General features: G+C 42.0%; 1 protein-coding gene across 1 annotated transcript in view; it reads left to right on the forward strand.

The window, feature by feature from the left end:
* LOC134622492 (NLR family CARD domain-containing protein 3-like) overlaps nt 1-24,226 on the forward strand; it is a 46,902-nt gene extending 22,676 nt beyond the window's left edge. The window contains exons 2-6 of the mRNA XM_065470162.1: nt 368-2,168; nt 14,780-14,953; nt 20,198-20,344; nt 23,602-23,775; nt 24,196-24,226. Of these exons, the coding sequence (XP_065326234.1) occupies nt 368-2,168; nt 14,780-14,953; nt 20,198-20,344; nt 23,602-23,775; nt 24,196-24,226 (2,327 nt within the window). The remainder of the gene's footprint in view (nt 1-367; nt 2,169-14,779; nt 14,954-20,197; nt 20,345-23,601; nt 23,776-24,195) is intronic.
* Nucleotides 24,227-26,495: the final 2,269 nt, after the last annotated feature.

Below are 26,495 nucleotides of genomic sequence, written 5' to 3' on the forward strand. Positions count from 1 at the left end.
CATTCATAAAGTATTCTGTTCCAGTTGCTGGAGGACAACATCATCACTTTTGTGAAGAACGAGCTGAAGAAGATCCAGAAGGTTCTGAGCCCAGATTACCCAGAATGCTTAGCGAGTCAGAGGAGCAGCAGCAGAGAGGCATTTGTGAAGATCACAGTGGACTTCTTGAGGAGAATGAAGCAGCAGGAGCTGGCTGACCATCTGCAGAGCAGTAAGAGGATTTCTCTAAAGATTTAAGCTGCTGGATGAATGAACATTTACTTATGTCTTATGAGATGGAGCAACATGTTTTAAAGATTCATTCTTTTTGAAATAAAGTGTTTGATTCCACTTTCAAATGATATTCTACATATTTCTTCTCATTCAGAACTTCAAGCTGCAGTTTGTCATCGTAACCTTAAATCTGCGTTGAAGAAGAAGTTCCAGTGTGTGTTTGAGGGCATCCCTAAAGCAGGAAACCCAACCCCTCTGAATCAGATCTACACAGAGCTCTACATCACAGAGGGAGGGACTGCAGAGGTCAATGATGAACATGAGGTCAGACAGATTGAAACAGCATCCAGGAAACCAGACAGACCAGAAACAACAATCAGACAAGAAGACATCTTTAAAGCCTCACCTGGAAGAGATGAACCAATCAGAACAGTGCTGACAAAGGGAGTGGCTGGCATTGGGAAAACAGTTTTAACACAGAAATACACCCTGGACTGGGCTGAAGACAAAGCCAACCAGGACATCCAGTTCATATTTCCATTCACTTTCAGAGAGCTGAATGTGCTGAAAGAGGAAAAGTTCAGCTTGGTGGAACTTGTTCATCACTTCTTTACTGAAACCAAAGAAGCAGGAATCTGGAGCTTTGAAGACTTCCAGGTTGTGTTCATCTTTGATGGTCTGGATGAGTGTCGACTTCCTCTGGACTTCCACAAAACTACAATCCTAACTGACCCTAGAAAGTCCACCTCAGTGGATGTGCTGCTGACAAACCTCATCAGGGGGAAACTGCTTCCCTCTGCTCGCCTCTGGATAACCACACGACCTGCAGCAGCCAATCAGATCCCTCCTGACTGTGTTGGCATGGTGACAGAGGTCAGAGGGTTCACTGACCCACAGAAGGAGGAGTACTTCAGGAAGAGATTCAGAGATGAGGAGCAGGCCAGCAGGATCATCTCCCACATCAAGACGTCACGAAGTCTCCACATCATGTGCCACATCCCAGTCTTCTGCTGGATCACTGCTACAGTTCTGGAGGATGTGCTGGAAACCAGAGAGGGAGGACAGCTGCCCAAGACCCTGACTGAGATGTACATCCACTTCCTGGTGGTTCAGGCCAAAGTGAAGAAGGTCAAGTATGATGGAGGAGCTGAGACAGATCCACACTGGAGTCCAGAGAGCAGGAAGATGATGGAGTCTCTGGGAAAACTGGCTTTTGATCAGCTGCAGAAAGGAAACCTGATCTTCTATGAATCTGACCTGACAGAGTGTGGCATCGATATCAGAGCAGCCTCAGTGTACTCAGGAGTGTTCACACAGATCTTTAAAGAGGAGAGAGGACTGTACCAGGACAAGGTGTTCTGCTTCATCCATCTGAGTGTTCAGGAGTTTCTGGCTGCTCTTCATGTCCATCTGACCTTCATCAACTCTGGACTCAATCTGATGGAACAACAACAAACAACCTCCAAGAAATCTAAACTATTTAACAAACCAAAACTCCAATCTCTCTACCAGACTGCTGTGAACAAGGCCTTACAGAGTCCAAATGGACACCTGGACTTGTTCCTCCGCTTCCTCCTGGGTCTTTCACTGCAGACCAATCAGACTCTCCTTAGAGGTCTGCTGACACAGACAGGAAGTAGCTCACAGACCAATAAGAAAACAGTCCAGTACATCAAGAAGAAGCTCAGTGAGAGTCTGTCTGCAGAGAAAAGCATCAATCTGTTCCACTGTCTGAATGAACTGAATGATCGTTCTCTAGTGGAAGAGATCCAACAGTCCCTGAGATCAGGACGTCTCTCCACAGATAAACTGTCTCCTGCTCAGTGGTCAGCTCTGGTCTTCATCTTACTGTCATCAGAAAAAGATCTGGATGTGTTTGACCTGCAGAAATACTCTGCTTCAGAGGAGGCTCTTCTGAGGCTGCTGCCAGTGGTCAAAGTCTCTAAAAAAGCTCTGTGAGTACATTTGTACTCATGTCTTTACTTTAACATCCAACTGTGTCAGTAATTTATTTCACCAGGCTTTCTGTATTTTTATGAATTTGTATCCTAAAGTTTTGGGATTTCTCCAATACAACTGTAACCTCTTTGATGGCTCCAGAACTCGGTGAACTCGAGACGCTGAATCCACCATAAACTCTGATCATCACTGCTGCTGTTATGTTATCAGTCTTTGTTTAAAAACTTAGGCTGCATGTGCCTAATGTTGTGATACTTTATATTCACATGCATGCTCCTAGATACATTTCTACTGCAGGTCTATTTTTAGTCACAAATATTGGTGAAACACTTGCTTTTACATGCATGGTGGGTCCTGCATTAAAGAAAGCATTTGAATTACTCAGTGAATCCTGGCAGCCAGATAAACATCCTTAGTTACACTTTAAACTAATCTCTGCTTCGGTCTTCCACAGTGTGTTTGTTGTTTCTTTGTTGTTGTTGGCCTGCTCTCTCCTTTCACTCCAATCTGGTTGCAGCAGATGTTTGTCCCTCCCTGAACCTGCTTTTCTTCCAGTTTTTCTTTCACACTGTTGTCAAAATGTTGTTACAGACTTGGGTGCAGCACCTCAGTTCATCTTCAGTCTGAAACCAGCTGTTTTAGCTATATCCCCTCAAGCACACCTTCCCTGGTCATCTCTGCTGTGGTTGCTATAAAATTTAATTTTGATTAAAAAAAAAAAGAACAAAAAAAAGAAGAAAAAACTCAAGTCAGACTTGATGCCATTTATTGGCATCATGGTGCCTGTTTGTCAGTCTTTGATGATAAACTGCAGCACAGTCTAAAGCAAACCTTCTGACTTTATTGACTTTATGCATGTATATATTCTTCCTGTTCACCTTGGACACACAACAGCTCTCTGTTTGTTGTGATTGGATCTAGAACACAATTCAGATCAGCCATCATCTCCTAATCTAGATGATTTTTAAGGTGGTATCTGGGACGAAAAGTTAAAAATCAGCTGGGATGGTCTGTACTGTATGATGGCCTTGGTTGCACCACATTGATAGCCATGCAGGGTGGTTCACTCCTTGGGCAAGAAGACCGAGGAGTGAGCCACCCTTGGTCAAAGCTTGGTCATTCAAGCTCACTGTTGTCCCCTTGTTGGTTGATGATAAGTATTTTTTTTTTACCTGACTTATAGTCATCATTGTCTTCAAATTAACTCACACACTGCTGACTGCTGTAGCTTACCTGGCTGAGCAGGTGACCCATGTACTGAAAGTTAGAGTCATGACTCCAGGGCCTGGTTTGAGTCTGCCCAAGACCATTTCCTGTGTGTTATTCTCCTCACTTCTCCCTCCCTTCCTGTCTTCTCTGTCCTATACAGTGAAGACAAAAGGCCTCAAGTTGTGAAAACTCTTCCCCTTCATCATCTTCCAAATCATCTCTCTCATCTAAAATCACCAGTATTCTCTGAGTAGAGAATCTTTTCACAATTTTGAGGATCCAAGTGGGTAAAGTTATTTATTTGTTGTGTTCCTATTTGCAGCTGGGAAGTGAAGTGTTTGTTTCATCATCCTTCACAGCTCATCAACCAGGTGTCACAAACTGCAGCAGAACAGTACAAAGCATGTCATACTGGATGGCTGCAACAACCAGTGTTTTACCTACCTTTGGTATTTCTTGACAGCATGAGCGTAATATTTACTGAACAGAGTCGTCTTCTGTAATCTTTTCAGATTCAGAACACTGTATTTATTTTCAAGGGGCTATTAGGATCCTGACCTTGCCAACCGTACATACAATACACAAACATCACATTGGGGAGACATGTCAGGCTAGGTAGCTGGCTGGTCAGCAGCTAGAGCAGCGACCCGGAACCGAACAGCGGAAAATGCACAACATCAGGAAAGATGAGGAGGAAAAAGAACTCCGCCCAGACTGAGCTCCAACAGGGAGATCAGTTTGAGAACAGAAAAAAATGACCTTAGCGCAGAGCACATGAAAACTCTTAATACGCAATAGAAACACATGACAAGCAACAGGGATGGGTAAAAGGTGAGAGACAGCCGGTGTAGACAGCGCATCCGGGCCTGCAGCATTTGCGCTGGTCCCCTCGGCCCACCGTCTGCACCGGGAGGGGATAAGCATGCTTAGGATGGGAAGGAACAGTCTAAACACCGTCTGTTATCAGGGTGAGATTTGTTATGTTCAGCTCCAGCCTTGAGACCACAGCTGGCGCCGGTATGTTAGCCGCATGAAATGATGGTGGTTTTCTTTGGTGCAAACAACTGCATGTCAATTTCACAGCTGATCTAACAGTCCGTTACTCATCTCAAAATCTCCCGTTGGAGAGCCACGAGCTTCTCCGAGAGGTTATCAGTTTTGCGCTTAAAGAGCAAAGTTTGAGAACTCACGACCGCCATGAGCTTCTTCAAGATCTTATCCGTGCTGTGTTCAATGAGCCCATTTTGAGAAGTCACGACCCGTCCCATTGTTTCAGTCACAGCGGGCAGCCTTGTGGGGTTTTGAACAGCTGATTCTGCTTTCTTTAGTCTTTAATAAGCCAGGACCAAGCCAGCTCAGATCAGCAAGAACCCTTTGCTGCTGTGAATGTCCGTGCTGCTATATTTCAGGATCAGGCTCTAAATGTACAAATGGATCTGAGAAGATTTCCAATCATGTTTCTACTAGATTTACAGTTTGTTTTCATGTCTTCTGACTCAGAAGGTGGAGCAGGTGGAGCTTACAAGGAGTAAGTGCTGATATAGCAGAGGAGTTGTGTTTTAATGAAGCTATATAGTTAACCAATAATTGTATTGCATGCTGGCATTAAAAATGTTTCATTTGACTGATTTAATTAATTTGTTTGTTTTTTTTCTTCCAGACTGAGTGGCTGTAACCTCTCAGAGAGAAGCTGTGATGCTCTGTCCTCAGTTCTCAACTCCCAGTCCGCTAGTCTGAAAGAGCTGGACCTGAGTAACAATGACCTGTGGGATTCAGGAGTGAAGCTTCTGTCTGCTGCACTGCAGAGTCCACATTGTACACTGGAAACTCTCAGGTCAGGATCCAAACATCCCCACTGCTGATCATTAAATTATATTATTGTATAAACAACCAAGCTTTATAGAATTGGCAGGTGAACTTTTCAATTCAACAAATCAAAATGTTACTGTATAGATTCATGTCTGAATGTTGCCATGTGCTATTAAAACTAAAAGCGATGTTTCATACACCCATGTGGTTCAGTCACACAGTAACTGATGGTAAATAATGTTTGTGTTGAGCACATCCTACAGGTCAGCTGCTCCACTCAGATCTCAGGTTTACATGCTGGAACAGTTTGTGATCATGAAGGATAAACCTCACTTCCTGTTTGTTTCATACAGATTTGACATGAACAATAACACATTCATGAAATCCTTTTAGGAACACAAACACTATTGTAGCTGGAGAATATATTTGAATGTAGGATAAATTAGGGAATCATAAACAACAGTAATAATTAACCACCACCTCACCATTTGGGTTGGTAGCTGCATGTTGATTGATGAAGTCATTTTCTTCTTCCTCCATTTCTACCTTATTAACATCAGATTAAAAGCTGCACAGAGACAGGCACTGGACATGTTTAGCCTAGCTTAGTACAAGGACTGGACATGGGGGAAACGGCTCTCATCACTGGATCAAAACATGAAAACAAATCTGAAGTAAAGTTTTGTTGAAGTGAACTGTGGTGGTGCCCAATGTTCCCTCTAAGCTGCGCGCGTGCGCAATTGCACATTGCTGGCACGTCTCTGCGCACAGAAAATCTGCATTGTGCACAAAAAAAAAAATCAAATCTCAATTGTCTGTGAAGGTTCTCAGTCATCCAGGTCATCGTAGTCAAAGGAGTTTGCAAAGAAAAGCATCTGGACTTGTTTAAGTTGCTTGAATACGTTTCACCTCTCATCCGAGAAGCTTCTTCAGTTCTAAGGGTCACATGTTGGAGAGTCCCAGATTTAAACCCAGTGGGAGTTTCCCCCCAAAGAGGGACAAAGGACCCCCTGATGAACCCTCTAATCATATGAGCCAAGGTGTGAAAGCGGGTGTGGGTCATAATCAGCCAAGGTTTCGGGTGAGCTCATTGTGTAACCTGGCCCCACCCTATCATGTGATTTCCTGAGGTCAGATGGCCCAGGATGTGAGTGGGCGTTAAGGCGTCTGGGAAGGGATCTCAAAACTGGATTATAGATGGCAGACAGTTGGTGTCGTAAGCCCCGCCTCTGTTCAAAGATGGTCACTCACAGTGGACATTTGCTCGTGCATGTGACTTCAAGGGGTCACGTGAGTTCACAAGTGTTTAATAGCATTTTATTTAATGAAACCATTATGTGTTTTAATTAAACTCTTTTTAAAGGTTTGTATAGGTCTCAGAGCTCTGTTATTTAGACATAGATGATTTAATTTAGCTAGTTTAGGAAGATTTCACTGTTCTAATAGTTTCATAGGCTAATAGTTTTCAAACAGAGTGCCACAAACAACATGTATTCCTTTAGAAATAAACAGGGCTGCTTCTAAAAACACATATCCCCACACAGTGTTTAATTTAATGCAAATAGCCCTATAATTATCTACTAGTCACAAACACACATAGATGATTTAACTGTTTTAGGAGCATTTTGCTTTTATTTAGTGCTCTGAAAGACACAGAGACTAATGGTTTTTGAAACAGAATACCACAAACAGCAGGTATCCCTTTAGAAATAAACTGTGATACTTCTATAACTATATATTCTTAACTCTGCAACAGTTAGACAGAGCGGGTTACAGTTAGACCCCCAACAGTCAGCAGAAGAAGTCATAAAAAAGAGCCATCTGTCACGGCGAGTGAGATGAGCCGTGTGGGAAAATAAAGGAGGATACAAACGCAGGCACTTGTAAAGGTGTGAGGGTGGTTTATTAAACACAAAATGAAATGGACAAAATGGCGAACGGAGCAGAGACTAAACTAAACTGGGATAACTAAACAACTGAGCCTGAACAAGAACACGAACCTGAACACGAATAACAGCGAGCAGAAAACAGATGATGGTGGACAGCAGGGAAACACACAGAATGAAGCAGGGTGGATGCACAGACGGACCAGCAACTACAAACACAGAAGACACGACTTAAATACTCTCAGAGAAACACAGGGAGATTACACACAGGTGGGGAACACAGCTGGGAATAATCAACAAGACGAGACAGGGGTAAAACTGAACACTCACATGAGACGCAGACCTTAACAATAAAACAGGAAACAAGAGATCTCTACATGAGGACGCAGAATTGACACTGAGAGACAGACTGAATATAACACATGGAACCTAAATGCTAAACATGAGACACAAATCCTGAAATACAAATAAACAGAAACCTGGAACTCTAATAATAATCTATCATCATCATCACAACAACAAGAGAATGAGAAAACAATCCAAAACACCTAACTGAAACACCAAGTACCAGAGAACATAAATAATCCATGATGCAAAAGTAAACCAAAACATAATAAACTCAAAATACTGGGTCCGATGGACCCAGAACCGTGACACCATCCTTATCAAGAGCATCCCAGCACTCACACATCCCAAATGTAGTTCCATAGTTTTTACACCTATTTCATTAGAAACAGCAACATCTTATCTTATCATGTCAGAGGCCACATTGTGCCTTTAATGCAACTAGTCCTATAATTATCTACTAGTCACAAACACACTGCAACAGTAAGACTTGCTGATTACACATAGATGATTTAACCGTTTTAGGAGCATTTTGCTTTTCTTTAGTGCTCTGAAAGACACAGAGGCTAATGGTTTTTAAACAGAATACCACAATCAGCAGGTATTCCTTCAGAAATAAACTGTGATACTTCTTAACTCTGCAACAGTTAGACAGAGGGGTTACAGTTAGACCCCCAAAAGTCAGCAGAAGAAGTCATAAAAAAGAGTCAACCTTATCAAGAGCACCCCAGCACTCACACATCCCAACTGAACCTCCAAAGGTTTTTCACCTATTGCTTACGGATGATCTGATATCCTCGTGTTGGTGTTGGTCCCAGATCATCATGAAAATGTTGTCCCAGGATCAACATTGCAAGTGACCAATCAGAATGTTGTGACGTTATTCTTTTGCGCGCCAAGCCATTCTTGCATTTATGAAATTCCAGTGTTGCAAGGACAATATCAATCCTGCTTACCGTTTATCAAAAGGTTAGGGTTAGGGTTAGGATTAGGGTCAGGGTCCGTTGATCGGCGGACAGAGGCGGTTTCTCGCAGCTTAAGTACAGTTTTTTGTTTTACGGCGGTTTTTCCCGAAGTCGCAAAAGTATGACGTCACAACATTCTGATTGGTCACTTGCAATGTTGATCCTGGAACAACATTTTCATGATGATCTGGGACCAACACCAACACGAGGAAATCAGATCGACCTATTGCTTACACCCCCACCCTTTATCTCTACAGGCAAACAATTACACATCCTAGTGACTACCTGTACCTCTATAGGTTCTACCTATTTCATTAGAAACAGCAACATCTTATCTTATCTTATCATGTCAGAGGCCAACTGAAACCAAGTCCACCTATATAAAAACACCCCATCAGACACACAGTATTTTCCTCAGCACTTCACAACTAATTATTCAAACTAATTATTCAAACCCTGTTTAAAATGTGACACATTTGTTATCCAAAAACATTTAGTTAGGGAGGGGGAAGTTTTAGGAGTGACGGTGGTGTTTTGAGATGTGAGAGACTTGTGACGTTTAGCGTGTTTGGAGTGTGTTAGTGTGTTGTCTTGTGTAGTTAGTGTGTAGTGTAGTTTTGTTGTGTGTGTCAGAACAATGAGGCGACTGCTGAATGTTACAGGAGTGATACATCTCCTGTTGTCAGGCCTGCAGGTATCAGGCTGTTGTTCTCCTTTATCTCATAGTGGACAGAAATTATTTTTTGGAGTGACACAAATAATTTGTGTGGCATCAGATTTGATGCAGAACAGCTGATTGTTCTGTAAATAGTTTGAAATGTTTATTTAAAACTTGGCTTTATTGGCTGCATTTTTAGGTAAACAGCTGCAAAAAACTTTGTTGTTTGCAAAACTAAGTACCTTTTTGAAGAAGTAACTATATAATTAATTGCCCAACATTGGTCATTATATGCTGTATTTTGCAGACAGAGTCACAGACTCTCTCCCAGACCACAGACTCATAATACAAGTCAGAGCTTTATTAAAAAAAAAAAAAGTTGTGTTTTCAAAATTGGAGTTCAAGTTATTTTTACTTCCAATAGTGTTAACATACTACACAGGTCATGAACAAGATTTTTTTTACATTTTCATTGTAAGTGGGCTAAAGCAGTTAATTAAAAGTAGTCTAACATAAATGTAAATGCTGTAATTTGATTATTTTAATAAACCATGTAACTTGGATGGATTTGATGCTGGTGTGACCACAGTGCACACGTCTGATGTCGCTCACAGTGGTCCAAGGGACCGCTCAGGGAGTTTGTGTGTTCGCTCAGACACGTGAAACATTAGAGGGAACATTGGCGGTGACTGACAGGGAAAAGGGGAATGATAAGACGTACTGTAAATATAATTATGTATGTATTGAAAAAGCAATACAGAGCACATTGGGCTGAATATGGAAAGGAAGCATCACAGTCCAGCTTCACTGAAGCCTTAAAGTCTTTGATATGAGATGAGAAATGAAGCAGCCAGAGCTTTGTCATGAGTGGAAATCCACTGTGACTGTGAGCTGCTGCTACAGCCTCCAGATTAGCCAGCAGCTCATCCTGCTCAACATTTTCTCACCAACTTTAATGGAAGTGTGATGTTTTCAGCTGGAGTGATGGTCAGGGTGGCCTCCCTCTCCTCTTCTTCTCATCTTCCTCTTTCATTTGTAAAGTCAGTTCTTCTGCTTTAATTCATGTGGAAGTCCTGTAGCTGAGTTTGGGAGAGACTAACAGCCTCGGCAGCAGAGGCGAGAAAGGCTGTAACACCACCACTTTACTCTGTTCTACCTGTCACATCATTTTATCAGAAAACATATGTATGCTCATGTTTTTACTATGTTTGGCTTGAAGAGCTAAAATATAAGAAGATCACATGGTGCTCTTTATTATGGTGTTGGTTTTGTTTCCTGTCTCTTGGATGGAGCCCAGCTGTTTGTGGCCCCTGGGCCGGTGGTCAGAGTGTGTGTTGGATAATCCGGCCCAGGATGAGGCCAAACTGACATGGGATGAAATGTCTGTCACATATTTGAGCCTAATTTAAAAACATCCTCCATAAATATTGAATAATAACATAATAATAAAGGGTCAGAAGATGACTTGTTGCAATGAAAATGAGCTTGTAGTTTGTCTGCTTTAATAATGTGACTGGAAAAAGGTGTTGGACTTCAAATGTCCATTTCTTTCACACTTCACCTTTAAAGGTGAAGCCATGTGGTTCCTTGAAGGAAAAACACGACTTTTTCCTGTTTTTATGATAAATGTATGACTTTAATGTGAAACATTCAGAGTTTTTTCTCTTGTTGTGTTTGTTTGAAGCTGCTTCCTGTTGGCTTCAGCTGTTTGGAGTTTCCATTTTCTAAACTTCTACATTCTGAACCTTCTTCAGCTCTGAACAGATGATGAAACACTGAATGATTTCAAGCTCACACTTTGTCTAATAAACTTACATCTTTCATTCTTTATACAGATTGAGGGACTGTGGTTTATCAGAGATCAGCTGTGATTATCTGGCAGCAGCGCTGAAGTCCAACCCCTCGTATCCCAGAGTGCTGGACCTGAGTGGAACCTACAACAACCTGCAGGATCCAGGAGTGAAGCAGCTGTGTGTTCTTCTGGAGAATCCACGCTGTCGATTTGAAACTCTGAGGTCAGTCACCATGTTTTAGTTGTGAATATGACGTGAAAGTTGTGCTGACACTTTGAATCATTAGGCCCACAGACACCTCTATACAGGAAGTCTGGTTCTACTCTTTGTAGAACTTCTGATCCCTGATCCTCTGAGTCTTTCTCAGTAGATAATGCAGAGTTCTGAGCTGATGTGGGTGAGCGGACTCAGGCAGCCTGACAGAGTTGATGTCCAGGTCTTCCCTGCTTGTCCTGATACACATAAACATGAGTATCTGGTCAGTGGTTGTTGATCAATGGTCATGAGAATTTGCATAATTAAGATTAAGGAACTGACCTCCCAGCCCATTGTTCCTTCAGTGGGCTGGTTTCAGTCATTATGCAAATGTGCTGTTTATAAGATTGAAACCTGCTGTTGAGAGAAAACTCAGGAGGCAAGAAACACAGACTCAGCGCTGTTCGCATGTACATGGGCGATGCCCCGACACAGTCTCCACACAGCAACGTGTACAAGACGTGTCACGGAGGATTCGCGCCGAGGCATCAGTTTGTTCTTTATTATATAGGCAAACAGCTTGTATCATATTCTTAGGCGGAGCATACAAAGTATGAAAACAACTCCCTATATGGAGACTGAAGATATGTGAGTTCGGTGAGTTCGTTGGCCATATCAGGATGTGGCCTTGAAGATTTTCTACTACCTAATGTCACACACACACACTAAGTTTAAATGAAGCTAAACACTATAAGAGTACAGACAGTAATAGAAGAATACAAATTTCCTTTAACACCTGCAGTCAGCTGACACTGAAGAAGTCACTTTGATCAATGACAAAATTTTTCTCCCACAAAACACTACATCCAGATGAACAGAATCAACTTTTGGAGAAACCTGAGTATCCTTGCAGGTCAGATCTTATCAGTCACACCTGTTAGTGCAGCTCTCCTCTAGATTGTAGTGCTTGTTAAACTAGGATGATTTTAGGAGCCTGGACCGCAGACTCCAAGGGAAGATATGACTTGGAAAGACCAAACCAACCTATTAGAGGTGTTTGCACTAACATAGAATAATACTCAGATTTAAACCTTTATTGTTTCACAAAGGGTTAAAAAGTGAATGTGCACAGAGAGGTTGGTGGTGAGATGGGCACTTCCAGCACTGTAGATGTGTTCCAGCTCAGTGTTCATGGAAATAATCTGGAGAGCAGGATTCCTTGATGAATGTCACATCTTCTTAAAGTTATAATCCACAGGGCAAACTGGGAAACTGTCGATCTGATATCTACTCAGCCAATCAGGTGTTTACATGCCCTTCACTGATCTTCAGCCCCACCTTATTATCACCCCCTCTCTCTCTTTCACATCTGAATAATCTTCACTTCACATTTCACTCAGTTCAGATTTCATTAGCACATTAACTTTAGCATAATCCATTTTAATCCAAACACCTTTCTCTTTGAAACTTTGTTTGTCAGTCACAGTATATCGGGTACAATCCTCTTTTTCACTGAGTCACACACATTCAGAGATCAGAGTGTCCTGTGTGTGCTTTCATTCACTCACACTCACTCTCATATGACTGAAGGCTGTTTGTACACAGGCTGTCAGCTGGCCCGAGTTAGGCCTGTCTCTAAAATCATTATTTTATTACTTTTATTCTGATTCATCAAAGCCAAACTCAAACATCTTTATATTTACTGATTATGTTCTCATCAATAATTAACAGTCAGTACATTCAGATATGAATCATAATTCAGTGTTTTACATATTATCACAGATGGACTCCACAGGAGATCTCCTTTATGAAGAAACTGTGAACGTTTGTCCAACAGTGGGAAACTTTTCAGAGAACATCTCAGAGAATATCTGTAAAGCAGAAACTAAACATAATAATAGAAGAAAAGCAAAATAATGATCCAAATCCTGCTCTGAGACTATCAGACAGGCTTCCAAAGACTGCTCAGCTCTCACACTTAGTTAAAGACGTTGGTGCTGTCCACAGATCAGCTGACCTGCTGGGTCACCTTGATCAGCTTTGTTTCTTGGAGATAAAGGCTGAACCCTTTAGAGCTTCAGTTCTGCAGAGCAGCAGGATGTCTGAGGTCTGCAGAAACACAAAAGCACAGCAGCTAAAAATAGTTGTTCAAAGAAAACGAGGTGGGAGCTGCTGATTCCTGAGCTTTGATACTGGATTAGCTTCAGTAGTTATTACCATCACTGCTGTAGGAGCTACATTTAGTCACAGCTGATCTTTGAACAATCACAATGACTAATGTTATAAAATCAAGCACACAAAGAACCAATGAGAGTGTAGAACAGGATAAAGAGCTCCTGTGATGGTGGCAAAGAAATGAGCAGCAGATGGCCGTCTACATGTTGTAGTGGTTTACTATCACCAGGGGGCGCCGTCACAGCCACGCAGTCAGTGGGCTGCTCTGCTTGTGCTGATGTTGGTGAAGCTGAAGTGAAAGCAACTGTTAAAACAATGAAAAGTGTCCACTGCAGCTTCCATCTGAGCTTCTCATGTTCTTCTTCTTTGATCCTCCATGTTCGTGCTGAACGCTGCTGTCGCTCTCTTCCTGTTCCCGCCAACTTTCTAACCAATCAGCATTGGAGCGTGCACAGCGTCGTCCACACTGAGCTTTGTTGTGAGCGCGTGGACTCGTCTGCAGAACATTTCCAGTACAATAACCAGCTGTGCATGCGCCCCAAGCAGCAGCTTCAAGCTCACCTCAAAGAAGTTTAACAGGAAGGACGACTCGTCCATCATGCGTCCAGCTGTGACCGTGTCCACAGCAGAGTGTCACCGAGGCTTCATGCTAACACGCACACATGATGCTAATACACCACGAGCAGCTGCTCAGTGGATTTGGAGGAGAAATGTCTGCAGCTTCTCACAGGCAGTATGCAGAAAGTGGATCTCCACAAAGACTGTGGAAACCTCATCCCAGACTGTAAATCCACACTTGTCTGCACAAAACTTCTCACACGTTCCCGTCACAAGTGTCTTCTAAGTGAAGCTACCAGGTTCAGGTCCAGCTCTGTTTATCTGGGGCTGCAGCAGATGGGTGATCCATCCTCATAAAGCAACACAGACATCAGATATGCAAACACAGCATCATACAACACAACCAAGAGGTCCAAAGAATTTTCTCTGCATTTCTGTGGCTGATGCTGCTGGAACAAAGCTGTTTGAAACCTTGTTGTTCTGCACTTTGGGACCTGAAGAGGAAACTGAACCTCTGTGCAGAGGGTTCAATGGAAGCAGCCAAGCGCTTTAAGTGTCTGCTGAACAGGGATGCTGGTTCAGCTGTGGCTCAGCACAGTTTCACAGTGTGACTCAGTGAAAGCAGCAGGAAATCAAAGCATGACGCTTTCATCAGTGAGGAAATAAGAACGTTTCATGTAACATGACAGATGCTGGAGCTCTTTCACTCACAGCTTCACAGTTTCAGCTTCAAACTTCTGCTTTTTTTGTTCAGCTTTAGTGTAGAGCCTTCACCACAGTCCCACTGTCAGCCTCCTGAACTGGGAGTTTGTTTTGTTTTAGACACTGATATTTCTTCTTCAGTTTTTTTTTATTTCACACAGTAAAAAGTGATAACGTTTCATGTTTTTATGTTTCATGTTTTCTAAACTTCTACATTCTGAACCTTCTTCAGCTCTGAACAGATTGTGAAACACTGAATGATTTCAAGCTCACACTTTGTCTAATAACTTACATCTTTCATTCTTTATACAGATTGAGGGACTGTGGTTTGTCAGAGATCAGCTGTGATTATCTGGCAGCAGCGCTGAAGTCCAACCCCTCCCATCTGATAGAGCTGGACCTGAGCTGGAACAAGCTACAAGATTCAGGAGTGAAACAGCTGTGTGGTTTCCTGGAGAGTCCGGGATGTGGACTTGAAACTCTGAGGTCAGTCACCATGTTTTAGTTTTGCTGAGATGAATATGATGTGAAAGTTGTGCTGACACTTTGAATCATTAGGCCCACAGACACCTCTATACAGGAAGTCTGGTTCTACTCTTTGTAGAACTTCTGATCCCTGATCCTCTGAGTCTGACTCAGTAGATAATGCAGAGTTCTGAGCTGATATCTAGTCAACCAATCAGGTGTTTGATCTCCAGCCCCACCTTATTATCACCCCCTCTCTCTCTTTCACATCTGAATAATCTTCACTTCACATTTCAGTCAGTTCAGATTTCATTAGCACATTAACTTTAGCATAATCCATTTTAATCCAAACACTTTGGGTACCGGTATTGGTTCTGACATAAACGGTAGTAACCAGACCGAAAAGCAGCGCAAATTTCGGTGCTTTATTTCGGTGCTTTTTTTTTTCATGACATGTCATACACTTTGGATTCTAGCCAATCATTTTACCTTTACAAGGATAGTAGGCGGGCCCAGGTACGTACGTTCTTTTAGAGCAGAGCTACAGATTAAAAATGCCCAAGGTGAAGCGGTCAAAAGTCTGGCTGTACTTCACAGCAAAAGATGCAAACTCAGCAGCCTGCAACAAGTGCTTTAAGCCCCACACCCCCGGTACCGCGAGCAAAAAGGAGGAGATCACGTTTAATCGGTTATAACACGGGGTGAGAAATATAAGTCCAGACATGTGTGGTATCAACAGAAACCTCTGAATCTCAACTAAAATGTCATACAAACCATTTCTACAACCACCAAACTCAACGAAAACAAGCCATGATTAAACGAGCAGTTATGTAAATGCGCACAAGTCCGCTAAACAAACAAGGCGAACCAGAAATTCTCCAGACTTCATGTAACCGGCTAAAGAAAGGCTGGTTATCTTCCAGAGCTATCACCAATTCCAAACACCAAGTTTCACCACGCTCTGACCAAAATTCACTGAATGAGCCGCAAAAGAAGACCACAAAAACACACAGCGGCGCAAATGCGCTAAGACAGAAATTGGCTTACCGTCGAGATTTCCTCCGTTATTTTCGCCGGTAGCCGGTAGCCACGTGATTAACAGCGGTTACCATGCCTACCTAGTCACATCAGAGCCGTTTTCCGTCAACAACCTCCATTTTAGACGCACCTATAGACACGTGACTGGACAGACGTCACATGCAGTAAATCTGGGCCCACGTGGGTTTTGGCCTTGGAACATCTGATTGGTTGAAGTAACGTGAACGTGGCATCGTTACTGTGACTCTATTGGCTCAAACAATTAAAAAGAGGTGTCAATCATACAAAGTGACCAAAAGAAACCAAAGTTACAGCCCCTCAGAGTTTAAAGGGCCAGAGGCCAATTAAGCACTCCATGCAGGAAAGGCCCATTACCATGTAAATGTGTGGTTAATTCTTTAAAAACGCATTTAAAAAAAAAAAAAAAAAAAGCATTTTAGGCATGTTAATAAAATTAATTAATTTCTGCTCTTAAATACCTAAAAAAATTAACTGGCGTGGTGTCCAACTGTGTGCCAGAATTGGACATTTTTGTACAACGTCTGGATATTCATGTATTGACAGCGCTGTAATTTTTCACTGTTTCACTTTAAAAACATAAATCTTTGCACAGATGATGCTTATATGTTGGTACGGTTCTTATCATTTTGCAGAAAAAAAGACACCGCTAAAAATTAAAACATGAGAGGCTTTTGGACAAAGTTTGTGTTCTCCATTCTTTAAGCACCGGTTCGAGCACCGTTTAAGCACCGGCACCGTTTCAAAACTACCAATTTGGCACCGGTATCGGATAAAACCTAAACGATACCCATCCCTACACCTTTCTCTTTGAAACTTTGTTTGTCAGTCACAGTATATCGGGTACAATCCTCTTTTTCACTGAGTCACACACATTCAGAGATCAGAGTGTCCTGTGTGTGCTCTCATTCACTCACACTCACTCTCATATGGCTGAAGTCTGTTTGTACACAGGCTGTCAGCTGGCCTGAGTTAGGCCTGTCTCTAAAATCATTATTTTATTACTTTTATTCTGATTCATCAAAGCCAAACTCAAACATCTTTATATTTACTGATTATGTTCTCATCAATAATTAACAGTCAGTACATTCAGATATGAATCATAATTCAGTGTTTTACATATTATCACAGATGGACTCCACAGGAGATCTCCTTTATGAAGAAACTGTGAAAGTTTGTCCAACAGTGGGAAACATTTCAGAGAACATCTCAGAGAATATCTGTAAAGCAGAAACTAAACATAATAATAGAAGAAAAGCAAAATAATGATCCAAATCCTGCTCTGAGACTATCAGACAGGCTTCCAAAGACTGCTCAGCTCTCACACTTAGTTAAAGACGTTGGTGCTGTCCACAGATCAGCTGACCTGCTGGGTCACCTTGATCAGCTTTGTTTCTTGGAGATAAAGGCTGAACCCTTTAGAGCTTCAGTTCTCCAGAGCAGCAGGATGTCTGAGGTCTGCAGAAACACAAAAGCACAGCAGCTAAAAATAGTTGTTCAAAGAAAACGAGGTGGGAGCTGCTGGTTCCTGAGCTTTGATACTGGATTAGCTTCAGTAGTTATTACCATCACTGCTGTAGGAGCTACATTTAGTCACAGCTGATCTTTGAACAATCACAATGACTAATGTTATAAAATCAAGCAGACAAAGAACCAATGAGAGTGTAGAACAGGATAAAGAGCTCCTGTGATGGTGGCAAAGAGATGAGCAGCAGATGGCCGTCTACATGTTGTAGTGGTTTACTATCACCAGGGGGCGCCGTCACGGCCACGCAGTCAGTGGGCTGCTCTGCTTGTGCTGATGTTGGTGAAGCTGAAGTGAAAGCAAGTGTTAAAACAATGAAAAGTGTCCACTGCAGCTTCCATCTGAGCTTCTCATGTTCTTCTTCTTTGATCCTCCATGTTCGTGCTGAACACTGCTGTTGCTCTCTTCCTGTTCCCGCCCACTTTCTAACCAATCAGCATTGGAGCGAGCACAGCGTCGTCCACACTGAGCTTTGTTGTGAGCGCGTGGACTCGTCTGCAGAACATTTCCAGTACAATAACCAGCTGTGCATGCGCCCCAAGCAGCAGCTTCAAGCTCACCTCAAAGAAGTTTAACAGGAAGGACGACTCGTCCATCACGCGTCCAGCTGTGACCGTGTCCACAGCAGAGTGTGACCGAGGCTTCATGCTAACACGCACACATGAAGCTAATACACCACGAGCAGCTGCTCAGTGGATTTGGAGGAGAAATGTCTGCAGCTTCTCACAGGCAGTATGCAGAATGTGGATCTCCACAAAGACTGTGTAGAGCTCGTCCCAGACTGTAAATCCACACTAGGGATGCAACGATACCAATTTGTTCAAACCGATCCGACACCGATACTTGGATCTGAGTACTTGCCGATACCGAGTACAAAAACCGATACTTCTACCACACACAAGTTAAACTTAACCGGTAGTAAAGAAACGACCCCACACAACTCTTTAACACAAACGAAACGTTTACTGAACGTAAGGGCAGAGACAAATACTGTACAACACATCCCTTTTTTTATGATATTGATATTCCAATACCTTAACCAAATGAAATACACTGTATAAATGAAATAATTCCCTTTCAAATTATATTAAACAACCCAACTTATGTTATCACCTTTTGGTAAGTGACTCACTAATATACACTCCAAAACACGTTATATAAATCCACTAAACATACAATATTCACACATGGGCCCCACACACACTCACATTCACACTTGTTGCAGGCCTGTTTGCTGCTCACGCCGGACGATGGAGAAAAATCCTCTTCTCCCCAGTAAGAGCACAAAAGTCTGACTTACAGTTCCGTTGCTCGGTAGGTCGCCATTCACCAGTCCCACACTAAATCCACTCCCTGCGGACCCGATGCTGTCTCTGCTACAGCGCGTTAGCCAGTCACTGTCCAGCTCTCCGACAGTCCATAGCAGCTGCCTCCGTGGCGCAGCCAAGCAGTCCGGGCTAGCCTTTAGCCTCGGCGGTCATGGCTGGAAACACAGTTTTCCACGGACGGTGGTGCGACCGTTGAAACAAAAAGTCACTTCACCCACACTCTGTTGCGAACCTCTCACACGGTCAGCTTTCTAGTCACACACTCTTTTGTGCAAGTTAACCTCAGTAAAACTAGCCGAGTCTCTCACTTTGGTTCAGCTAACCTCGTGCATCTCTCCATGCCGTTCTCTTCTGTGGACTGTGAACACCTTATGTGGCGTTCAAGTCCATGGGAATTATGATTATCTACTCCCAAATTCCCATCCGGGCTACATAAGGATCGGTTCATGGTATCGGTTAACTTTTACGAGTACGAGTACGCACACATTTTACAGTATCGGCCCCGATACCCGATACCAGTATCGGGATCGGTGCATCCCTAATCCACACTTGTCTGCACAAAACTTCTCACACGTTCCCGTCACAAGTGTCTTCTAAGTGAAGCTACCAGGTTCAGGTCCAGCTCTGTTTATCTGGGGCTGCAGCAGATGGGTGATCCATCCTCACAAAGCAACACAGACACCAGATATGCCAACACAGCATCATACAACACAACCAAGAGGTCCAAAGAATTTTCTCTGCATTTCTGTGGCTGATGCTGCTGGAACAAAGCTGTTTGAAACCTTGTTGTTCTGCACTTTGGGACCTGAAGAGGAAACTGAACCTCTGTGCAGAGGGTTCAATGGAAGCAGCCAAGCGCTTTAAGTGTCTGCTGAACAGGGATGCTGGTTCAGCTGTGGCTCAGCACAGTTTCACAGTGTGACTCAGTGAAAGCAGCAGGAAATCAAAGCATGACGCTTTCATCAGTGAGGAAATAAGAACGTTTCATGTAACATGACAGATGCTGGAGCTCTTTCACTCACAGCTTCACAGTTTCAGCTTCAAACTTCTGCTTTTTTTATTCAGCTTTAGTGTAGAGCCTTCACCACAGTCCCACTTTCAGCCTCGTGAACTGGGAGTTTGTTTTGTTTTAGACACTGATATTTCTTCTTCAGTTTTTTTTTATTTCACACAGTAAAAAGTGATAACGTTTCATGTTTTTATGTTTCATGTTTTCTAAACTTCTACATTCTGAACCTTCTTCAGCTCTGAACAGATTGTGAAACACTGAATGATTTCAAGCTCACACTTTGTCTAATAAACTTACATCTTTCATTCTTTATACAGATTGAGGAGCTGTGGTTTGTCAGAGATCAGCTGTGATTATCTGGCAGTAGCGCTGAAGTCCAACCCCTCCCATCTGATAGAGCTGGACCTGAGCTACAACAAGAACCTGCACGATTCAGGAGTGAAACAGCTGTGTGGTTTCCTGGAGAGTCTGGGATGTGGACTTGAAACTCTGAGGTCAGTCACCATGTTTTAGTTGTGCTAAAACATGATGATGTGAAAGTTGTGCTGACACTTTGAATCATTAGGCCCACAGACACCTCTATACAGGAAGTCTTGTTCTACTCTTTGTAGAACTTCTGATCCCTGATCCTCTGAGTCTGACTCAGTAGATAATGCAGAGTTCTGAGCTGATATGGATGAGCGGACTCAGGCAGCCTGACAGATTTGATGTCCATGTCTTCCCTCCTTGTCCTAATACACATAAACATGAATATCCTTGCAGGTCAGATCTTATCAGTCACACCTGTTAGTGAAGCTCTCCTCTAGATTGTAGTGCTTGTTAAACTAGGATGGTTTGAGAAGCCTGGACCGCAGACTCCAAGGGAAGTTATCACTTGGAAAGACCAAACCAACCTATTAGAGGTGTTTGCACTAACATAGAATTATAATCAGATTTAAACCTTTATTGTTTCACAAAGGGTTAAAAAGTGAATGTGCACAGAGAGGTTGGTGGTGAGATGGGCACTTCCAGCACTGTACATGTGTTCCAGCTCAGTGTTCATGGAAATAATCCGGAGAGCAGGATTCCTTGATAAATGTCACATCTTCTTAAAGTTATAATCCACAGGGCAAACCTTGAAACTAGCACGTTCACTTTAGCATAATCCGTTTTAACCCTTTAAGACCGGTCGGAGCGGGCACGCTCCATTTTGCGTAACTATTTTTAATCTCTGTAGAACCGGAACCACGTAAGCTAGCGCAGTATTTTTTATTTTTTTTTTTGCATATTTTTTGCAGCTTGTCCTAGGTCATGGTTTCCTTCCACATATGGTTTTGCAAAAATTGCATAAAAATGGTAAAATGCCTGTATTTGTATTGCGCTTTACTAGTCCCTAAGGATCCCAAAGCGCTTTACATTTACAGTCATTCACACACTGGTGATGGCAGCTACATGTAGCCACAGCCACCCTGGGGCGCACTGACAGAGGCGAGGCTTCCGGGCACTGGCGCCATCGGGCCCTCTGACCACCACCAGCAGGCAACGGGTGAAGTGTCTTGCCCAAGGACACAACGACCAAGACTGTCCAAGCTGGGGCTCGAACCGGCAACCTTCCGATTACAAGGCGAACTCACAATTCTTGAGCCACGATCACCCCATCGCCCCAAAAAGCACTTGTAGCAACAAAAACATAATAATCTTCCAGAAACACGCTTTGCCGATCCGATCAGCTCTTCGTAACACTTCCTACGTTGGCGTAGACGTCAGTGCGAACTATCGCATGTCTGCCATTACCTGCCCGAAACCGGAAGTGATGTCATTTTTGTGGAAAATGTAGGGGTTTTTTGTTGTTGTTTTTTTTTTTTTTTTTTTTTTTTACCTCCAGGGCCGTATAAGCCTATACTGGTGTTTTTAAAAGTTATTTTTTACTTAATGACTTTCTGTATCGTTTCTGGGATGCTTAGAACTCAAACTGCACTGCTGGAAATAGTTTATTTTGATGCATATGCTTATTTTGCAAATTTGGATTATAATATTTATTTCCATTTTTTCTGCAGTATATAGAAATTGGTGTATTTCAAAAATAAAACTATGAAGACAAATAAATGTCCTGTTGTTGTAAACTATTTTTTGCAACTTTTTTGTATTTACAATTTAGAGGGATAAACCTCTTAAATTTCTCTAACTAGAAATATATATAAAACACAAACAAAAATTATTTTCAATTTTTTTGTAGTTTATTGCACTTTTTTGCAATTTATGTAGTTACTATGGACTTAAAGCATACATATTATTAAAATTTGGGCTATAATGGTTGTATTGATGTATAGCAACTTGAAATGCTCCCAAAAATGGCACTACAGTATGTGAAAATATAAAGATAAGCTCTAGTGGACTTGGTTCTTTGGTGGGTCTTAAAGGGTTAATCCAAACACTTTTCTCTTTAAACTCTGTCAGGCACAGTATATCCATTACAATCCTCTTTTTCACTGAATCACACACATTCAGACATCAGAGTGTCCTGTGTGTGCTCTCATTCACTCATATGGCTGAAGTCTCTTTGTACAGAGGTTAACCTCAAGAAATCACATGATAGGGTGGGGCTGGGTTTCACAATGAGCTCACCCAAAACCTTTGCTGATTGTGACCTACACTCATTTTCACACCCTAGAAATAAAGAAACTTCTTGGATGAGAGGTGAAACGTCTTCAAGAAACTTAAAGAAGTCCAGATGCCTTTTTTCTAAGCTCTTTCGATGACTGCGAACCTTCAAAAACACCTCATCAGTGGGACTCTCAGAGCTACCAGCCCTTTCCTAAAATCACAAAGCTCTTCATTGAAATCAATGATATCAAAGCTGGAATTAAAAGAGTCCAAGTCTTCTGCTGACTCAGCATCACATTCATCTTTGTCCTTGTTCTGCATCCCCACCATGGACTTCATTCCTTTCCAAGCCAGCCTTGAGTGTCCTTTATTCAGCTCATCCTCTGCTTTACTTTTAGACCTGATTTTAGCTGCTTTATCTCTCTTTCGACAAGTTTCTGTGCCTCAGTCTTTTTCTTCTCTCCCTCATAACAAGACAGTTTCTTCTGACTGAGAAGATGTTTGAGATATTTACTAATCCAGGGCTGCTTATTGGGGAAAATACGTCCCTTTTTCAAAGTAATCCCCATTTTCCCAGAAAGAAATGTAAGTAGAAATAAATGATCTAAGTGAGAACATGAGCCTTTAAAAAGGCTCTTCTGAGGCTGCTGCCAGTGGTCAAAGCCTCCAACAAAGCTCTGTAAGTAAATATGTGATCATAGCTTTAGTTTTTAAATGTTTATTCTAGTTAACATAAATCAGGTGGGAACAACTCAAATAAAATTTCAAAAATATTAAGTGATCATCTGTACTCAGTTTGTTCAATACTGAATACATTCGAGCACAAATTGTCCACATTTCTGAAATATTTCTGTGTGTAACTGTTACCAATTTAGTCCTGGCTTGTGGTTGTTATCTAAGGGATAATCATCAATTCTACTAAAACAAATACAAAATAAAGAAATTTGACACATTGTGTTGATATCAAAAGCACACTGAACAATTCAGTGTTGTTTTACTGCTGTTCTCTCTTCACTTCTTCTCCTCTGATTCTCTCCACATGTTGCTCTGCATAAGTGCTCAGTTTCCTGACAAAAACAAGATTAAATATTGCTAAAAAATAATAGTATCTCATTACACTTCAACATCAGTGTTTTATTTTTGTAATTGTTTATCTGTTATTTTTCAGACTGTGTCACTGTGACCTGTCAGAGAGAAGCTGTGAAGCTCTGGCCTCAGCTCTCAGCTCTCAGACCTCTAATCTGAGAGAGCTGGACCTGAGTAACATTAACCTGAAGGATTCAGGCGTGAAGCTTCTGTCTGAAGGACTGAAGAGTCCACACTGTACACTGGAAACTCTCAGGTGAGATCAAGCATTTTTCTTTCATCAACTGACAGAATTAGCAGATTAATAATAAGGCAGTCCTCTAATAAGAGGAGAAGTGGAGGTGTTTTGAAGGGCAACATACTCTTATGTTAACAATACAGGAAGTAGTTCCTGGGAACTGCTTCCTTTGTTATTGTCTAAGTAGAAACATGATGGTGAAAACAGTGATGAGTTTGCAGAGGTCAATCCACAGTACACAACACAACAATGCTGTGTGTGCTGAAAGCAGACTTCTCACAGATTCTGAGACTGCAGGTTTCATCACTGTCCAACCAAAATTCACTGAACCAGCAGTAAATGAACGTCCAAAACTACGCTTCATGTTTAAAAAAACAGATGATCAGGGGGATTTGTGTTTACATCTTTTTTGTGGGGTCTGTTCATTTGCTGTTTTAGCTGTTTGGTGGTTGTTGAGATGGTTTTGTGAACTTTCAGCTGAGATTCTGACATTTCTGTAGATACCACACATGTCTAATTACTTTGTATAGCATGAATGGCCATAACGAGGTTTTTAACAGTCAGAAAAGTTGTAAAACTTAAGAAAATATAGTTAAAAGTCCAAAACCTTCTACGTCTGGTCGCTTGTGGTAAGGAGCAGATCAAACGAGTAAAGAATTACGTTATAATTATAAATGGCTTCAACAGCACATTCAGGTCTGTGAGACTCATTCAGACACTGAGCCGTGGCTCTGTGCTACATGCACATATTTCTGCATCTCTGCCATTCAGACACACTTTATATGTAGTTTATTTTATGTAGTATTCAATACTGAACTGTACATTTAGTCTTTTTAAAGGCAGCAATTTTTATTCAGTGTTTTCATAAAAGCCTTATTTTTATCCATTTACTGCTATTAGGAAGAACACACATGAGGTTTAAGACCTGGACGAGTTTGAAAACTTTTTGTCCTCCACAATGGAAAATGGGTGGAAATAAAAATGGGTATCGCTTTAGCCAGCTCCTAATTTTATCAGTTCTACTCTCAGCGTCTCCTGTATATCTCCTATATAAATTCTGCACTCAGCTTTGTGGTCTCCAGTATCACTGAAATGCAGCCAGATGCTGCTCATCTTGCCTTTTCACTCTTTCCTGACACGCTTGCATTTCAATACAGCTCCCCATTTCTCTGTGTACCTGGTCTCTACCACTACCCTTGCTGTCAATGGGACATTTCCGTCTTCTTTCACATAATGGTATGATCCCAGTCTGTCTCTTAAAGTGTTTGGTAACATGGTTTGCTCATCAGAATAACATCTCAGCCGTGCTCACATTGATTATCAACAAGCCTGAAAATTCATCAATATTTGACATATGAAATTATCTCAAGAGCTTGATTTGGCCCACGGGCCATATGTTTGACACCCCCGGTTTACACAGTTTGGTATTCAATGTACAAGTGAGTTAGCTCTCAGCTAACTAGCAGACAAGCTAACTGCTGGGACTGCGTCTTTCTAACAAGAGCGTCAGACTCTCAGACTGGTTTTCTTTGTGGATGATGATGTATTCTCACACTGATCCTTCATGCTGATGCTGCCATCCACCCACTGCTCCTGGATTCCTCATCATCATCTCCATCAGCCCTCACAATACTCCACCTTCATCAGCTTCATGTTCAGGAGCCTGGATGGACAGTAATTCTTTCCATGGGTTATTTTGGGAAATGAAAGACTGATTCATTTCTATTTAGTCTTGTGATGTGCAGCTTTGTTCAGAGCATTAAGGCCCAGCAAAGACTACTGAGGTCATAGAGTCACTGATGAAACCTGTGTGCTTATAGAAACTGAAACAAGATGAACCAGAATAGAAGGACATTAAAATGAAGTGTCGGCTACACAAAGGCAAAGCTGTTCAGTTGTTGGTGTGAGTTATTTAAATGGAGGATGGAGTCAGACTTTAAGCTGCTGGACTCAGTCACTATATCCTGTTCTCCTCATAGAACCTGGATACACAGACTCACCTGTGACACAGTGACACACAGTGTGGGCTACACACACATTAGAAAGTGGATCAGTCACACTTGTGCAATCATTTGTTGTGCTGGGAAACCATGAACACTTTGAATCACCATTAATGGCTTTGTTACAGCAACATTCAATCATGAGTTCAAAAGTAGTGTATTGTGTCCTCATGTTAATAGTACTGCAGTATGAGAAGTGCAACATTCAGTGTGCAGAAACAAATCAGGTGCTTTCTAACAGCAGTATTCCCTTTAACACAGTAACAGTTCAAATATTTCTGTCAATCTGAGCTGAAACATGAATCTAATCAAATCAAATATCAAATCAAAGTTCTTTGCCTCTGCCAGGACGTCAACATTTCATCTAGTTTGTTCCAAACAAAGTTCCCCTCAGAGTCCAGAGCCACCATCATAACATTATAACAGGCACCTTTGACCAACAGCAAGTGAACATTTATAAATGTGTGTTTTCAGAACAGGAACCAGCAGAACTATTCTTCTGTTATCAGGCAGCAGCACAAACGCTCATCAGCTCATTTACTGTGCAGGACTTTGAGTGTGTGAAGTGTGTGTTTGTACTGGACTTCCTTTGGAGAATCTCAGTCAGAAACAAGACAAAGAAAAACTCTTTCAATAATCCAGGTTGAGTTGACAACATGAACTGCATTTATCTTCCTCTGACTTGACATGTTCTTCCTCCTCTGCACCGAGCCAGCTGCTAAGACACACAAGCTCACT

Source organism: Pelmatolapia mariae, linkage group LG3_W, assembly GCF_036321145.2.
Source record: "Pelmatolapia mariae isolate MD_Pm_ZW linkage group LG3_W, Pm_UMD_F_2, whole genome shotgun sequence".
Lineage (NCBI taxonomy): Eukaryota > Metazoa > Chordata > Actinopteri > Cichliformes > Cichlidae > Pelmatolapia > Pelmatolapia mariae.